This window comes from Daphnia carinata, chromosome 2 (assembly GCF_022539665.2).
Source record: "Daphnia carinata strain CSIRO-1 chromosome 2, CSIRO_AGI_Dcar_HiC_V3, whole genome shotgun sequence".
Taxonomy (NCBI): Eukaryota; Metazoa; Arthropoda; class Branchiopoda; order Diplostraca; family Daphniidae; genus Daphnia; species Daphnia carinata.
Genome location: NC_081332.1, coordinates 6,149,411 through 6,167,131, shown reverse-complemented (window position 1 = coordinate 6,167,131; position 17,721 = coordinate 6,149,411). Strand labels below are relative to the sequence as shown.

Here is a 17,721-nt window from a genome sequence, read left to right as displayed (position 1 = left end):
TGAACAAAATGGCATTTCTTTCCAACAGAATAACTTGGTATACACGACACGTAGCTAATTGCCTGCTGATAACTTTGGGATTGCGTATGTTTGTGCAGTTCACTGAATGCTAAAGACGCGGGCTTGGTCTCGTTGCCGGAGCGCTGCGGATTTTTTCAAGTGGACCAACATATACTTTCACCTCAGTCCCCTCTCGTATGCATTTTTGGTGGATTTTTCTTTGTATGTCTGGTGCCTCCAGCGACATTCGGAAACAAGGGAAGATAGGGGAGAGACGATACAAATCTTGAAATGTTTCGTTGTAAAAAAAAAAATAAATTTCGAAGTTTCCCTCTTTCACGTAAAAGACTGTGTGTTTTTTTCCCTTCATTTTGTTCTCCAATATCACGTGACCGAGATCTTCAATTTTATCCGTATCCGACGAATATTATCCATTTTATGAATTACCTTCAGTTTTACGGGACCTATCATGCCGAGCTAACCTTGCAGAAAACGAGCCATATTTAGTTATCTCCTTTTTTAATTTTTCATGGCTAAAGATGTTACCTATAATGTTGAATTCCAATATGGCAAGATTCGTAGATTAATCTTGTGCCGTTTTTTTCGTGGTAGCTACGATACGATTGCTTCGGGGCAATCGTCGGTCTACGTGGTTTAAAAGCCTATCCCATCTTGGCAGACACTCTTTGACCTGGTCCTGATTAGATCCTCCTTTCTATGCATATACCTTCTTGCTGGTCTCATCGGAAGGTATCAGTCGTTCTCTGGTCATTCTTCAGCAAAGAGAGCCGGAGGACTTGCCGAAAAAAAATATATAGATATCAGGCGTAGGAGGCTATTAGGTAGTGAAATCGTTTTAATTGTTTCGGAGCTAGGTGTAGAAACAAGTTTGTAAAAGAGAGGGAGAAAAAAAAACCAGTTTGCTTGTCTGCCCTAGTTTTTCTGAACAAGTAGACGCTTTGCCCTTATGATGTGGAGGTACACAGTTCTGGAGGTGGTTGGTATACTGTCCCTTCTTGTTTTTTGGGGATTGATTGTGAAGGAACTCTGGATAATCCTCTACACCTGCTATCTGGGTCATTTACTGGGTCACAATATCAAGCCGAGAAAGCTAGGAAAATGGGCCGGCAAGTTTTTTTCTTTTGAATTTGTTGGACTTTTTTTTTTTTATTAATCATTCGTTTGAATTGAATTATTTTAATGCATTTTGTAACAGTGATCACTGGTGCTACTGATGGAATAGGCCGAGCTTACGCCGAAGAGGTATAATTTTTCATAATGACCATGTTTTTATCATGCCCATCATTAACGTATACCATTACGTGTTACGAATGTTTAGTTGGCCTCTAATGGAATTAATATCGTGCTGATTAGCCGATCGCGAGACAAATTGCAAGCTGTCGCCACTGCCATTGGTGAGGCTACATTTATGTTTCCTTATAATAGGCTCTTTTCCAACAAGTCATCTAAAATAACAATAGTTATACTAATAATAACAAAATATTGTTATTGAAGAATGCCGGTATCACGTCGAAACCCGCATTATCGACGTCGATTTTACACAAGGAGCCGAGATTTATGAACGCATCGCTAAGGAAATTAGCGGACTCGAAATTGGCATTCTCATAAACAATGTCGGCATGTCCTACAAATATCCGGAATACCTTGATCAGGTATCGAAAAACATTCTCTCGCCTTTGTTTAATTTTATTCTTGTTTAAAAGGCATGTGTTGTTCATGAAATCAGCCGTTCAGCGTTTTACCTCCTTCAACGATTTGGAAGACCTCCTTTTTTTCCATTCTTATTCGAAAGCTAATACTCACAGCCGCGGAAAAGTGAAAGTTCCCTTGACGTCCATGTTAAGCATGTCAAAACCACTCTCTTCTTTGAGAAGCAGTGAATTCCATCCCATCTCAATTTCTCTTTTCAAAACAGAAAAAAACTAGTCATTATTCAAGTGTTTATTCATTCTTTGGGCGCTTTAAATGTTCCGACGAATGCCATCAAACAGACGGTGCACATAATTTTAACGCGTTGTCATTAAACTGTAGATACCAGATGCATCGGGTTTTGCCCAACGTGTCGTCAACTGCAACGTTGTTTCGGTGACTCGCATGTCCATCTTGGTCCTCGGCCAAATGGCGGAGCGCAAGAAAGGACTCATCTTGAACGTGGCCTCATGTTCGGCCGTTGTGCCGACTCCACTCATGTCCCTTTACTCCAGCACAAAGGTTTATAAAAAAAAATTAGATGTATGATTAAATGTAGAAATAATGTTTTTGTCTGTAATCCATCAAGGCATTTGTCTACAAATTCAGCGAAGATTTGGCTCTTGAGTACAAACCGTTTGGTATCCGGGTTCAGTGCGTTCTACCTTGTTTTGTGGCCACCAAGATGAGTGGCATCAAAAACTCTAGTATAATGGCTCCAAGTCCCGCGGATTTCGCCCGCGGGAACATGAATTCGTGGGGACTAGAAGTCTCTTCGGCTGGTTATTGGTTTCATAAATTACAGGTGCGGTTGAACATGGAGTCGTTTCTTTTCCTCTTGATATCTAAATAGGCGGGAGTTGTTCCGTAACTGACACATCAATCAATCCAAATTGGTGTACCACCAATGTTGGGCAACAGTTCTTAAGGCATGTTTCTTACCGCTTTGTTTCAGTGGATTTACTATCGGCGGTTGAACCAGATTTCCCCCTCTACCATGGCAAATGTGACGTACAACATTATGATGGGACTGAGGAAACGCGCCTTCGAAAGACGTGCTCAGCAAAAGAAAGGTACCAGTCTTTATGCGTCCTTTGCAATTAGTAGTACAATGCTAATATGTTCGTGTTTTTGCTTTCCTAGCCGTTGCTCCAACGACAGTCGTTAATCCTCCTGTTGCCCCAGTGGATCGTCATTCATTAGCGCGAGTGGATCGCGATTTAAACGATATGTGGCCGTCGTTGTCACAAATTCCTCGTTATGGCATTACGCTACATGCTCAAACTGGTTTTTAAGTTTAGTGTTATTGTTTCTGCATGATGGAGGACATTTTGGTTGTCTATGATTTCATTATTACTTGAGATTCAGTCCTTTTTCACTTGTTTTTTTTCCTTACGTAAAGGCTATGAATCTTTACCTCTAGAAGAAATGCTTGTTCTTTTAAATAGTGTTACGGGCCCGATACAATGTATTGAAAGCATCACTGCATTATTTCCTGTTTTATTTAGAGGGGATAGGGGAGGTGATTGAATAGAGTTTCATTTAGACAAGCAACACAGATGACCATGCCGAAATATCCAGTATTTCTTTCACCATTCTCTTGCTACACATTTCCATATGTGTAGTTAGTCGGTCTGGCTGAATCGGGTCACGTACATAGAAAGGATCGGTCAAATTAGAAAGTTAAAGAGGTTAAAAAGGGCTAACGGGGAAGGAGAAATCAACTGGTCTATCCTGTTTGCTTGTCGTGAAGAGGTACAAAAGATTCTTGTTCTTTGGCTTCTGCAAGGAAGAAATTCGACGAAATTTCAATGACATTGTCACCTTGATGTAGTTTATGTCACGGTCATCCATGTTCAGGACAATGACTTTGCGTTGCCTATTCATACATCGTCCACGTAGTACAAGTCTAACAAGAATAATTCGATAAAAAAAGAAAAGTAGGGGATACGCCCAGAATGTTGCCATGTTCGGGTTTTCTAATACGAACGTTCCGTTATTTTGATTGTGTAAAGTCTTACTTTGGTACACATATTATGCATTTTACTCTAGCCAGACACGCAATTTTATTATCAGAGTAATGCCCATGCATTATTTAGATTGTGTTAGTTAATCATTATTTGATGACATGAATCTGTATATTAACAATGTTTTGCTCGGTTTTAAGATAGCGTCTCACGTTTAATTGAATTATGTAAGTTTTTTAGAGGTGTTTAATCGCTAATGAACGATATACCTATCGCCTGAAAGCTGTATTTTAAATCATCGTTCTAAAAAAAAATGTATCTAGTATTTGTTTCTCTGCATGCTTACGGTTTCCGTTGCTAATGTATTCTTCGACCTAAAATTCCAGCGCTTGTGAAAAAATACAGTTCCTAAATCGATATAAAAACGCCCCATTCTGTAGACATGAAAACGACGGAGTTCATCGAACTGGCTACCGGTATAACCGGTATTATAGGGCAGCAGAAAGTACGAAGTAAGCCAACAAAATTGGGCAATGCGCCACGGAAAATGGGTTACGTCGGTGTCGGAATTTTACGCACAATTCTTCAAAGTGACAACTAATTTTTCGAACTATCAAACAAGAGCATGCACAATCTTCGTTCAACATCCTTCTAGATACCCGGAGAACTACCATCAAATAGACTCGAATAGCAAAATTGGTAAACCCGTTGGCGGACTTAAACATCTGAAACCTCCTGATCAACACTTTCGCTTGACTATAAGAAAGGTAGGACGGCGCTGTTTAACGATAATGAAGAGGTTGAATCAGAAAAACGAGGGAAAACACCCAATAAAGGACTTGTCCGTTTGCAATTAGTTGCTGAACCTTTCACCGTGTGGTAACTGAATGCTTTGTTGGCGAGACTTGTTGCCATGCGATGTGGAAGTTTCTCCAAAAGGGATACGTGCATAAAATGTTTAATCTCCGAAGTGCAACGGTATCATTTTTTGGACACTACCCAAGCAAGTGGCCTACGTGATCACTGGAAGGGTCAAATTATTTATTTTTTTTTTTCTTACTTATACATTACCCTTTCCATTTTTTTCTTTCTTTTTTTAAATAAATGGTGAATTGGCTTTTCTCTTTTGGTTTCGAGTTGTGTAGAAAGTTTCGAGGTCTTCTTACGTCAATTTTATATTCATTATACTGACATTGTATAGGTCAGCTCAATTTACATTTTGACGTCGTGGCGATGGCAAAAGATAGCCACGTGAAATGATCCGTTTTCAAACACGAGAGGGACGAACGAAATGATTAAGTGAAACGCGTGTTCGAAAACGTGAACTCGTGTTTTTTCTGAATGTCTAGCCCAACGTGTTTGTGAAACACTAGTCGCCATTTGCTTTCACGCATCAAGCAACTCATTTGGGTAGCACGTTGCAGATGCCATGAATCATACGCACACATTACTTATTGGATTTCTGCTCGCTAAAAGAGGCGTTGCCCTGGATTTCCGTTTAAAATGCTTGAACAGCCCGAAAGAAGTCCTCAAAGTTCATTTAACTATCGGAATGCAAGAAACCCGACAGAAAAAAGAGGGTCCTCTCCAAATGCATAAAGAAGCAGAAGCCCGTGTTCGTTTTTTTTTTTTGCAGCGTGGGAGCATTAAAATTAAGTCACGTGGGCAATCCGATTACGTCTTCTACCCAAAAGACCCCAAAAAATACGTTATGAATAGTGACGGGAGATGAGCAGCAAGTCTCAGTATTGTCCTGGAACCTTGAAAACTAGGGTCGCTGCTGCATACGTCGAGGCAGCAATTCTTGTCATTCTTTTATCTTTGTGAAACAAACATAAATAAGAAAGAAAATGAATAGTTTCGCTTGGCTTCACGTTTTGTGCTCTCTGCTCTGCGGCTGCAACCTTGCCGGCTGCTTCCCTATCCACCAGTTGACCGATGGCGATGGAATAGACGGCAACCTTCATCGCGATAAACGACTCTTCAAATCGCCTGAAGTATGTACAATGACAATAAGCAGTCAACATTAATGTTCACGAGATTAGGAAACTTGTTAGTTTTAACTTGTTTGATTGCTGCGTGTGTGGTACAGGTGTCATCTGGAATCACTGGGATAACGAGTTCCATTTCCTCACATCCCTGGCAACTAATGCCCCCTATGAGAAGCAGTCGCCATCATCCACTATACTGGAAGGCATCCGACGACGAAGAACTCTTCCTGCGTAACAAGCGTAAGCCTATCAACGACCAATCAAATGACCCAATGTCCGATGTTGAGACATCCACCGTCGCGTCAAACAAGGAGGATTACATAACGCAACTTCTTGGCGGAAGAAATCTGATTAATCGGCCCTCGAGTTGGGACCCTAATTTCAAAGGATTTAAAAACGATGAAACGTCCACTTCTCAGGGGGATACATCCAAGCTGTTTAATAAATTCTGGAACGCCGTATACAATCCGCTGCCGTACGGCGCTCCACGATCCGTTCAAACAGGTGACGAGGTGGATGCCGGTTATCGCCAGATGCAGGCCTCTGGGTTGCCGGTTGCCCGGACCGCGTCGCGGGAGAAAGAAAGGGAAAGGTCTGAGCTTCGGTTGCCTATTCCGGATTCAGAGATCCATTATCGACAACCGGTCAACAAGTTACTGTTACAAGCGTCCTACAATCCGCAAAACCGAACCAAGTCAGCGGTGATTAACTCGAGAAATCTTACCGAAAGACCAGTCAACGTGGAAGCCTTTCGAATTTTGATGGAAATCATTAAATCTCTGAGAAGTATGGATATCTATTCGACCACTACATCGCCTTCTTTGTCAATGGAAGAATTGAAAACGAGTACCTCTCCATAGTCTTCGACAAATTGATTGCGATTGCATGCATGTAGGTTAGCATTTCATCTTACATTGTATGACTTTTTCTTGTAAATATTCATTTCCCCAATTAACGTTCCCTTTGACGAGAAATGAGATCTGGGAAAACTAGTTTGGCATTTATATTATACATCACTTGTGACCATATGTAGCGTCTTTAAATTTCTCAATACGGCAAATGATCCCTCCCTGCGAAGATTGTAGACTTAATTTTGGTTTGGCCAAATTAAAAAGGAATACTTAATTCACATTTATTTTTCGGTGAAGAATTGGTTCTGTTGCTGCCCTATTTGTGTCGTGGCTCTGCTCCTTCTTTTACATGGACATAAGATTTATGACCAAACAAGGCCGGATAACGTTTCAGAAAGGCGGCTATTGTCTCAGCTCATGCCGTTAGCGATTTATAGAAAGGGCCACTGTTGTCGAAAGCCGATCATAATCGCAACTAGCTTGTTATTCTTCCATTTCACGCCACGCGTGTTTCTCTTATTTAATTTTGTATAGCCTTTTTTCTAGGTAGTGTCACGAAAAATATTTTAAGCAAAACTGTTTGGTCACTGGTGTTGTCAAAAAAATTGAGACAACAGAGACACGGCCAAGAAGTTAGTCACTTAGTCTGCTGGCCGTGTCACAAAGATAATAGGGTATACTTAGATATTACCATAGAAACTCTTTAAAGCGGTTCGAACAAGGACCGCTCAAAGTGGTATAGGCCGACAACTCGAAAAGAAAAATAGAACCGATATAGGGAAATAAAAAAAAATAGTTATTATACGATTGACGTGAATAACAATAAATTCAACTGAAAAAGACAAACAATATAAATAAATAAAATGGGTGAAATTTCCATGGATGATGGTATTCATCAAGCACTATGGCACTCGGTAATTAGGAAAAATTTTTGGTCGAAGATTTTACTTGTTGTAAAAAAGAAAGTCAATGCGGATCTCGTCCAAGTGCCACACGATATAGACTAGTTGTTTGACTCTTGACGTTTGGAATCAACATGATGACATAATACCATATGTGTATTTGGTAGGCTATTTCTCTTTTTTTCAACATATCAAGTTTATACGAGAATGAGGAAATTTTTTGAATTGATTAACTAGAAACCAGAAAATTAACATATGCAAGCAATACCCGCAGAACGAAAATCAAAACAGGAAGTTTTGATGAATTGTTCAAAGTTCAACGCCATCTCAAGGAATTTATTCATATATAAAGGGACTTGTATCGTCTATATCATCGTCCAAATAAAAATCGTGATCTTCAATTACTGACACTAGAATTCGAAAATTTCAACATAATTGTTTGGTGGGTTAGAATTGCTGCGTGCAAACGGGATACAGGACATTGTGCATTTGTGTCACAAGGTACACAAAGCTACAGCTTCTTGATTTTATATGTAATTGTACATCGATTATTTTTGTTACTACTTCTGTATGCTCATAACAAAAAAAAAGTGGTGCAATTTTTATGCGTCCAGCTTTAGTCGTTTTCATTCTCGTCTTATTTAGTTTTTTTTTCTGGCTACTATTTTAACCAGAGTGGTTTCCGTAGATAATGCAACTCCGCTTCAGATTTGTGTTCCGTAAATCTGCAGACGAAATGGCAAATCCCTCGTTCATATCTGTGCGATGTGCGCCTGTCCTGTGCTCTTTATTGAAAATTTGATCTTGTTAACATATTACTTCTGTTAAATTTCATTTTCACGAGTATTTATTTGATGGTAAGTCTTAAGTATTTGCTATTTATCACCAAAAATAATCTAAGGATGAATTATCTAAGAACCACATCCCATAACTGTCTATATGGATTACTTTTATATTGTACTTATGACAAGTTGCCAACAAAATTTGGGGAGGCCATGTGACGTAAAAAATTAACGTGCACGATTAGTTATCTTCGTGATTCATATGTCTCAATTACGGTAAATAATGGGTAGTATTTTTTAACATCTAGTTTAGTTTCGATGCCAAGAAGGGATCCATGCAAAAAAACAGCTTGTGAGATTCAAAAGTGTTTACAAGGCAAGTGCTATATTAAACACATAATTGAAAATGTTACTAACAGTGTTCCGACAAAAGCTAGCAATTATCAAGAATCTGCTTGCCAGCTTGTAATTCAGCAAATGCTCGACTGTTGTAAACAGTGGGAACATCTTCATACTGTTTCGTGTTCTGGATTTTCTGCGCAGCCTAGAGAAGATAATACTGTTTCAAAGGGTATAATGTTATATGTGTAAGTCATTAACCTAATTATAACCTCCCAACTGTTTTGCAGAAAATGGGCAATAAAAAACTGTTTGCTCCATCGGCAGACCGTAATAAGGACCCGATTTTGGAAATTTTACAAAAATATTATCCTTACGAAAAAAACAAGGATAATCGTCTCGTTTGCTTAGAAATTTCTTCTGGAACCGGGCAGCACGTTGTTCACTTTGCAAAGAGTTTGCCTTTTATGACATTTCAGCCTTCAGAATTTACCATTTCCAATTTACCGAGCATACGAGAGTATGTAGTACAATCGGGTTTAACAAATGTATTATCTCCTTTAGCCATCGATGTAACAGATCCCATTGATCGCTGGAATTTGGCTCGAGAAAATTTTGATTTAATTCTAAATATCAACATGATGCACATTAGCCCTTGGGAGTGCACGTTATCCTTGTTTGAGAAAGCCGGCAAATTATTAAGTTCCAATGGCTTGCTCATAACCTACGGACCTTATGCGCATCACGGATTGATAAGTCCTGAGAGCAATATTATTTTTGACCAATCCCTGAAAGCCCGAGATGTCCAATGGGGTTTGCGAGACATTGATGAATTGCAAAGTGTTGCTAATCGAAACGGATTAGAACTGATGGGCATTGAAAATATGCCATCGAACAATAAAACCCTTGTTTGGAAAAATATTTTAAATCAAAGTGAAAGGGATGTGATGTGAAACGTGTGTAAATGGTAGTGTGGCGTGATTTTGTAAACTATGATCGCGATTGATTGTTTAATATTCAAAGTTTACGTTTTAACTCGTAAAATATATTCTACAAAAAGCGTAATTTTCTGTTAACAAAAGCGTTTTCATCCACGCTCAGATTTCAAATCTTTATGGCATGTTTTGTGGTCACTAGATGACGGTTACTTTACTGCACATTTCCGCGGTTAATAGATGTCAGAATTTCTCCGAAAGGCCATAACCAAAAAATAAATAACAATTTAATTGCAAATGGCTATAAACTATGGCACATGGAAATCCGTTTTACCCCCCCCCCCCCAAAAAAAAAAAAAGAAACCGGCCTTTTTTTCTTTTTTACAGCTATGGCCATCTATCGGCCAGATTCCTATTTAATTCTCTAAATACAACTTTACGCATTCTAGCCATATAAATATAAAATTTTTTAAATTACTAACTTTGTTTGATTAAAGATAACTATACAGTAATTATTTTTGTTATATTCTACTCGCGTAACTTAATTATTATTACTATTAACTATTAACTTTCCATTTTGTGCTGCAGCAATTCTAATGAATGTAATCCTAATAACAATGAGAATGATTGCGTGTTTTAGGTATAAATAATTTGTTTGCGTAATATAAAGTCGTTATTGGTTGTTGTGGTGTGAAAATAGTACACATTATTTTCGCTATTCCAAATATGTTTTTCATTATTCATAGATGGCCATGGAGGTAACGATAACTTCATTTGCGTTTGAAATGGTATATAAATTTGTTCATATTGGGAATGGTACGCATGCTTGTTCATAGATGACGTTGAGAATGGTTGTTCATAGATGGCATTTGGAATGATCTTCATGTTTGTTCATAGGTGGCGTTGGAAGGTCTGCAGACTTGTTCATAGATGGCGTCAGAATGGTTTGCATTTTTGTTGATGGCGCAGGAATAGTTTGCATTGGGATCATCGATGGCGTTGTAATAGTACGTATAAATGTTCATAGATGGTGGCAAAATCGTGCGAATGCCTGTTCATAGATGGCGTGGGATGGTACATATCCCTGTTCATAGATGGCGTGGACATTGTACGCATGTCTGTGAAAACGGTTGCCATAGGTGTTGGTTAACTAAAAAGTTTGTGAAGTGAAACATTTAAGAAGCTACTGCCATCTAACAAACATGAAATGAGTTCCACCTGTTTTCTATAATAACAAATGCTCGACGAACGAAGAAAAGAGTCTCAGTTTATCAGTAGCTACGTGCAGTGGCAAAATAACTTTTATGCCAGATTTTGTATGCCAATTTAATCGATGTTACGAATGAATACTCCTACCTTTGTTGTGGTTAATTTGATAATTTATTCGTAAAATGACTTCGATTGGCCTTGTACAGGCAAGAATTGTGATCCTAGGCAAATAGTGTACTTGTTCAAGTTAGTATTTACCATTTTTGTGTTAGATTTTGTAACATTTCTTTATATAAAAACTTTGATGTCTCAATTCAGGATGAGCCACTTAAAGAGTTGAGCTACGACTGAATCTCATGATTTGTGTTGCCCTGTTAATAGTTTGGGGCTAACTAATCTACTATATGGTTTGTCTGGCTGCCGTAACTTAGTAGTACTTTATTGTGATCACCGAACCATTATTGAAAATGGCAAGTAATTTATCTGATGAGAAGCACATCCTTTTGTTAAAAATCGAAAGAAAGGTTTTTCAACACCAAGAACAGTTTGATGACAATTTCCAGAAAACTGAAACACCACCTGTTAAAAATAGTGGTATTTAAAAATTTATTACGTTTTTGGGCATATTCATGTATTCATATTTTAATGCATGTTTGCTGACACAGGAAAGCTTCACCAATTCAAGACTAGTTGTTTTGATCACTATACAGCGATGTTGTCGAGAGATTTTTGGGATGGATTGTTTCCAATCATAAATTGGATGTCCAAGTACTCATGGAAGGAACAGTTTTTGGGTGATTTCATGGCAGGTTGCACAGTTGCAATCATGCACATACCTCAAGGTAATTTTTCCCAGTGGTTTGCTTTTTCTTAAAGTTATTCTGACACATTTTTAACAAATGTTCATCATTTTCAGGCATGGGATATGCTCTTTTAGGTGGTGTTTCACCTATAGTTGGCTTGTACATGGCTTTTTTCCCTGTATTAGTTTATGTGTGCCTTGGAACTTCTCATCATATATCACTTGGTATGTTTTTTATTAAAAAAACTATAATCCTTCAGATTTTTTTTTTATTTTCTATATTTGTTAGGTACCTTTGCCGTGACTACTTTGATGACTGGTAAAATTGTAGACCAGTATAGTAATCCTGAAATAGCCAATGTTTCAAGTGGACCTTTATTGAAAACTGAAAACATTAGCAGTAATCACTTTACTAGTCTGGAAGTGGCAACTGCAGTGTGTCTTATGGTTGGACTCTGGCAAATTTTAATGGGCATTCTCAGGTTAGGAGTTTTGGGAATAATCTTGTCAGACCACCTCGTTAGTGGATTTACAACAGCTGCTGCAATTCACGTTGTCGTCTCCCAAACGAAAAACCTGTTGGGATTAAAGATACCTCGATTCAATGGACCATTTAGGCTTATTCGTTCGGTAATCGCAATATTTGGTGCCCTTCCTTCAGCCAATCCTGCAGAAGTTATTACGTCTTGCATCGCGATAACCGTAATGGCCGTTCACAACGACTGGTTCAAGCCCTGGTATGGAAAGAAAATCAAATTTCCTATTCCAACCGAACTTTTTATCCTGGTAATTGGAACGATAGCTTCGCATTTTGGTGATTTGACAAGCAACTATGATATTAAAACTCTCAATCATATCCCAACTGGATTCCCCGAACCACGGGTTCCACCGTACGAATTATTACCTCGGATCATGATAGACACTATTGCCGTCGCCATCGTAGCCTATGCTGTGAGCTTGTCTATGGCCAAAATCTTTGCCCGTAAACGAGGATACGAAATTTCAAATAATCAAGAATTGCTAGCCCAGGGGACAGCCAATATCGTGGGCTCTTTTTTCTCCTGTATGCCAGTTTCGGCATCCCTTTCTCGAAGCATGTTACAAGAATCTGTTGGAGGAGAAACTCAACTAGCCAGCGTCGTTTCCTGTTTTTTCTTACTGATCATCCTTCTTTGGATTGGTCCGTTTTTCGAGTCTCTGCCATTAGCCGTCCTATCCTCTGTCATTGTCGTTGCTCTTAAAGGAATGTTTGTACAATTTCGAGATTTCACGTCTACACTGAAATCCTCACCGTTAGACTCGGCTGTCTGGATGGCTACATTCTTAGCAGTCGTCATTGTGGATATTGATATTGGGCTTGGCTTGGGAATTGTCGCTTCAATTTCGGTTCTAATCTATCGTGGACATCGCCCATATGCTGCAACTCTCGGTCATTTACACGGCACTGAAATGCATGTCGACATAAAATATTTCCCATCCGCCGTAGAGGTTCCCGGAATCAAGATATTCCGCTGGGTATTAAATTGTCACATCACTTAAACATTTTCCGTTAGATCGTAACATTTCTATTATTTTTTTTTTTAGGCTGGGGCCATTCATTTTTCCAATGCCGAAACTTTCCGGCATGTGGTAGAAAGTCATTTGGATCCTTACAAATCTGCCACATTGACATCAGGAATCGCCTCAGCCGCAGAGAAAGAGTCATTAAGTATCCAAGCAGCGCATGTAAAATACGGGACACTGGACCCGCTTGCCAGCACTTCGCTAAACAGCGGAGCAATATTGACACCGGACGTCTCAGTCGTGATTATCGAGTACCTGATCCTCGACTGCTCTGCCATGTCGTACGTCGATCTTAGTGGTACAAAAGTCTTATCGTCTCTGCACAACGACCTGATGAACAATCGAGGTATTACCTTAATTTTGGCCAACTGTTCTGAACCGTTGATCAAACAGCTTGATCGCTGTAACTATTTTCAAACGTTTCCTAAGTCACAGATCTATCCTTCAATCATGGATGCAGTCATGACAATCGAAAGTTCAAATCAATTTGCATTTGAGGGTTCCATTAATTCTCCAATAGTTCCCTAGTCATTAAGTTACTATATCAAACGTGACAATTAGGCATTGTAGACATAAAATTGGAGAATTTCACGAACCTGTCATAGGTATTACTAGTATAGTAGGTATTACACATTTTGTTTGTTGTCTTGTTCCCATCGGTTGTGCCATCTCTTATTCACCAAAGACTTGTCTTTTCAAGCCCTAGATACAAATGCCATATTGTGAGTGCACATGTACCGTATTTTCTGGAAAGACGTATTTTAAAAATTCAGTTTAACATCTAGAAAATGATTAACGATGCGCTATAGTTTACTCGCATAAAACAATTATCAATGTTGATTTTTGGGAAATGTTTTGAAAAATAGTTCTTTCGTATTAGACAACCTGTTGAAATCGAAAAATTAGTATTCGTGATGAACAAGAATAAATAATAGTTTTCTGCCTCGTTCGACTTCCTTCCAACTGCATTTTTCTTGGTTAATCCTAGTCCAAATCTAAATAAATTATGACCAGGATTAATCCCGTAGGTTTCTCCATGGAAACCCATGCATCAGGTATGTGCCTGGCGCAGGTGTAATGCGATGCGATGCGAAGATGATGCTGGAAACGGGTACCCCATTAATGAGATCTAGTTGTAAAGGTGAATCATATTGCTACACGAATTATTAGAAAATGCTGGAAAAAACAATTTTTTGGGTAGTAAATTTCCTGCTTTTTGTTTTTCCTTAAATAATCAATAAATAGGGATAACTACATCATTCAGATTCAAAATTGAACGAGAATCCCGAAAATGAATTTTGTTTTGGCGTGGAATTTATGGATTTTGAGTAACCTAAAACATAAAAGTAGTTGCGATACAAATTTTAAGCCCGACTTTTTCTTTAAAAATGTTTTACACAATAATAATCAATAATGTATACGATTTAGATTCAAAATTTAATGAGAATAACGAAAATGATACTTGATTTGGCGTGGAATTTATGGTTTTTGACTAATCTAAAATATTAAAGTAGTTGTGCTATAACAACTTTTTTTGCGCATAATTCAAAAAATTCATAGGTAAAGGCAAAACTAACATGCCAGTTAGAATAAGCGTTCAATTTTGAGCCTAATGTGAAATTTTTATTTAATTCTGAAAGATGTCGCTTCTTAATGATTTTCGCCAAAATGTATGGCAATCCGTTTTACATAAAAAAAAAAAAAAAATGGCGGAAAAAAAATTAAAAATCGCACTTTTTTCTTTTTTTCCGACACGTAGCCATCTACCGCTCAGACTCATTATTACTGGCGTAGGCAATTTCAGTCCATTGGATGCCATTCGCAGTTAGTTCAGTAGCGTGGATGGAGAATAACGCGTGGCTGGAGGAACAATTGATAAATGGATAAGATAATACAACAAAAGGATGGTAAGTATAAACATTATTATATTTGTTTTGAATTATTAATTATTGTTTATTAGATCAAATTATGGACCTGCAGGCTCAATTATTGCAACAGCACAAAATATTAGATAACAGCAAAGCTAAGGATGGTAAGGCCTAATACATAATGATTCTATTTATTTGCTTTTATTCATTTGTGTTTTGTAGCTCAAAGTTTGAGTCTACAAGCTCAGCTAGGGGAAAAGAACAAATTGGAACGGAACAGTTTCCAAACAGTGAAGGAGGTTTTTCCAAACTCAAACCTAACTGAACATGAGGATGAATTGGCATTAGGCGAACACAGTCAGGTACCTAAACTTTTCAAATAAGAATTCCAAATAAGTATAGAATTTTAACAAACAATTATTTATTGTTTAGTTATTCAGTCTACCACCTGACAGTGTGTTAAATTTAAATTCTGTTAGTGCTGCACAAAAAGAATCGTTAGTAATAAGCCCATGCAGTGAAGGAAGTGAACAATTGTGGGACCGTATTTGGGCCGAAAATGGGTGTGGTACGGAAACCAAGATATGGCACAAGTTCAACATGAAACATGGATTAGGTACTTTTCGGTTTTATGTCCATTGAAAAAGTATTTTTAATGCTATTATTTTGCATTCACAGAATTTAATGGGGGATCAAATCAAGTCTGGAAGTGTTACAGGATGGAAGAGTCAGCCTACAGATGAAAAAACACTGAGAGTGCATTACCATTAAGGTATGAGGTAAAGTAATAGAGTATGCACATTGTCTAATGAGAAGTACCATCTTGTGTTAATAAATCCAGTACAACAGCAATCCTTTATAGTTCTGTCACAGCTAGAAACCTCAAATAATTCTGCTTCTCTGTCTAAAGAACAACTTGTCCTTTACGTTCAGAGTGTTGGGGAAACTGGGTACTTAAATGGCCCTAAAGATGTTTTAATTTTGCTGCCATTGCAGAGATGAACATCATACATGGACTCTTTAGGTATGAAAGGATTTTTCTTCAGATAATTTTGAATTTATGACGAAGAATTTCTCCTCCTTTTTGCCAACCAGGTCTAATCTACCAAAAAAAATTTTATCCAAAAGGAAAGGATTTTCATGTACTGGGAACACAACTATCAACAATGCAACATTGTACAGGTGCTAGTTTATCATTCAAGAGCCTTATACAATGATGTTAATCTGCAATTTGTATGTCCTTCCCCAAGCTTCCACCAGAAGTTGAATCTATGAGTCATGTAAGTTACATGATCAACAGTTGATATGTTTAACGGTGTTGTTTTTCTTTTCTCAATATAGGTTAATAGTAACATTGGATCTGAAAAAATTCTTGGTTGGGGCAAGACACTGAATAAATTGTATTGATTGGATGGATGACATGACATTTCTATACTTAATTCGGATTCCCCAGACGGTATTTGATATTAAAAAATTGAAGTGCATATCTGGGCTCCCTTCTTTTCTGAAGCCCCGTTTCCCCTTGACTCGTAATAAGCCCGTAGGGGGTCATGCCCCTACTGTACGGTATATATAAAAACAACATATACCGAGGTTTGGAGGGCTCTGGCCGGAAAGGGGACGTGGGGTGCCGCTTAGTCCGATGATGTGTTCACGGAGGGCGATGTGGCTACCCACAAATCCGAACTAAAGGTTAATCGCTCCTGTAAAAATGTTCCAAATCTTCAGCTCTTCTTCCGGCTTCTCTTAGCCAATCACCGGGTAATCTCCCCGGTGGGTCAACAAGGCAGTGTCTCCCCCTGCCTGGGTTGACGGCAACTTTTGAAAGGGCTATTGTGCCTTTTTAAAGTTGCAAAAATAATTGTAATGTGCGGAGAATTGTCAATAAATTTTTTTTTATAAAATTTTTTTGCAAAATATGTCTCTTTCATTGTCATTCTTCATTTTTATTTAGCTTGCTCAATTCACTTATATTGTTTTATGCTAGCTTTGTTGGTAAGCATTGTTTCCATTGGTTTTTCGTTTATCTGTAAGTATTCAATTATTATCCAGGGATCGAACGCTAGATATTCGGCATACCGCGCCGATGCTCTACCAATGAGCCATGAATCATATGATGTCTAGTTGGCTTTTTTCTAGTCAGTTGCGGACTTGCATTTACACTTTGAATAAAACTGAAATGCATTACTGCAATATTCTTTTCTCCATTTAGATGTAAATCTTTATACATCTAGTAAGGTTTGAACCCAGGGTAACAGTTATCGCAGCTGAATGCTCTACCACAGAGCTATGGACCTTACGAAAGAAATAGAAAGATAATCATATAGTTGTGAAAGACTGCATAAACATCCTAGACGATATCATATGATATGCGATAATAAAAATTTTAAATATATATCTCGTGGCTCAATGTTAGAGCATCGGCGTTGCACGCTGAATGTCTGGGGATCGATTCCCATGCCAGTAAAACAATACATAATTACAAAATTACTTCAGAAAATATCCAGGTATTACACGTTGTTCCTTGTCTAAGTTCAAGAATTCAAAAAGTGTAATAATAATAATTGAATACTTACAGATAAACGATACAACGGTGGCAAAAACAATAAAGATGAATTGAGCAAGCTAAATAAAAAAAAAAATGGTAATTGTAATGTGTGAACAAAGCGAACACAGGCAATGAAAGAAACAAATTTTGCAAAAAATATTTTATAAAAAAAAATTTATTGACAGTTCTCTGCATATTACAATTATTTTTGCAACTTTAAAAAGGCACAATAGCCCTTTCAGAAGTTGCCGTCA

At 38.0% G+C, this 17,721-nt stretch overlaps 5 protein-coding genes across 5 annotated transcripts; all 5 read left to right on the top strand.

Annotated features, from left to right (window-relative positions):
* Positions 1-730: 730 nt before the first annotated feature.
* On the top strand, positions 731-3,193 carry LOC130686571 (very-long-chain 3-oxoacyl-CoA reductase-B-like). The gene is made up of 8 exons (XM_057509692.2): positions 731-1,127; positions 1,217-1,263; positions 1,340-1,415; positions 1,516-1,673; positions 2,053-2,232; positions 2,300-2,515; positions 2,666-2,783; positions 2,854-3,193. The coding sequence occupies exons 1-8, from the start codon at positions 968-970 to the stop codon at positions 3,003-3,005; spliced, it is 1,107 nt and encodes a 368-aa protein (XP_057365675.1). The 5' UTR covers positions 731-967; the 3' UTR covers positions 3,006-3,193.
* Positions 3,194-5,399: 2,206 nt separating this feature from the next.
* Positions 5,400-6,690, top strand: LOC130687060 (uncharacterized). Its single transcript, XM_057510226.2, has 2 exons — positions 5,400-5,674; positions 5,770-6,690. The coding sequence occupies exons 1-2, from the start codon at positions 5,528-5,530 to the stop codon at positions 6,526-6,528; spliced, it is 906 nt and encodes a 301-aa protein (XP_057366209.1). The 5' UTR covers positions 5,400-5,527; the 3' UTR covers positions 6,529-6,690.
* Positions 6,691-8,179: 1,489 nt separating this feature from the next.
* On the top strand, positions 8,180-9,607 carry LOC130687025 (methyltransferase-like 26). The gene is made up of 4 exons (XM_057510183.2): positions 8,180-8,278; positions 8,512-8,583; positions 8,641-8,774; positions 8,833-9,607. Exon 4 carries the CDS (start codon positions 8,836-8,838, stop codon positions 9,493-9,495), a length of 660 nt encoding a protein of 219 aa, XP_057366166.1. The 5' UTR covers positions 8,180-8,278; positions 8,512-8,583; positions 8,641-8,774; positions 8,833-8,835; the 3' UTR covers positions 9,496-9,607.
* A 1,167-nt stretch (positions 9,608-10,774) lies between these two features.
* LOC130686938 (solute carrier family 26 member 10-like) lies at positions 10,775-13,904 on the top strand. Its single transcript, XM_057510098.2, has 6 exons — positions 10,775-10,932; positions 11,005-11,280; positions 11,352-11,528; positions 11,603-11,713; positions 11,778-13,003; positions 13,073-13,904. Exons 2-6 carry the CDS (start codon positions 11,154-11,156, stop codon positions 13,577-13,579), a joined length of 2,148 nt encoding a protein of 715 aa, XP_057366081.1. The 5' UTR covers positions 10,775-10,932; positions 11,005-11,153; the 3' UTR covers positions 13,580-13,904.
* Positions 13,905-14,938: 1,034 nt separating this feature from the next.
* Positions 14,939-16,764, top strand: LOC130686708 (uncharacterized). The gene is made up of 6 exons (XM_057509850.2): positions 14,939-14,958; positions 15,012-15,083; positions 15,142-15,281; positions 15,352-15,535; positions 15,598-15,943; positions 16,015-16,764. Exons 2-5 carry the CDS (start codon positions 15,020-15,022, stop codon positions 15,660-15,662), a joined length of 453 nt encoding a protein of 150 aa, XP_057365833.1. The 5' UTR covers positions 14,939-14,958; positions 15,012-15,019; the 3' UTR covers positions 15,663-15,943; positions 16,015-16,764.
* Positions 16,765-17,721: the final 957 nt, after the last annotated feature.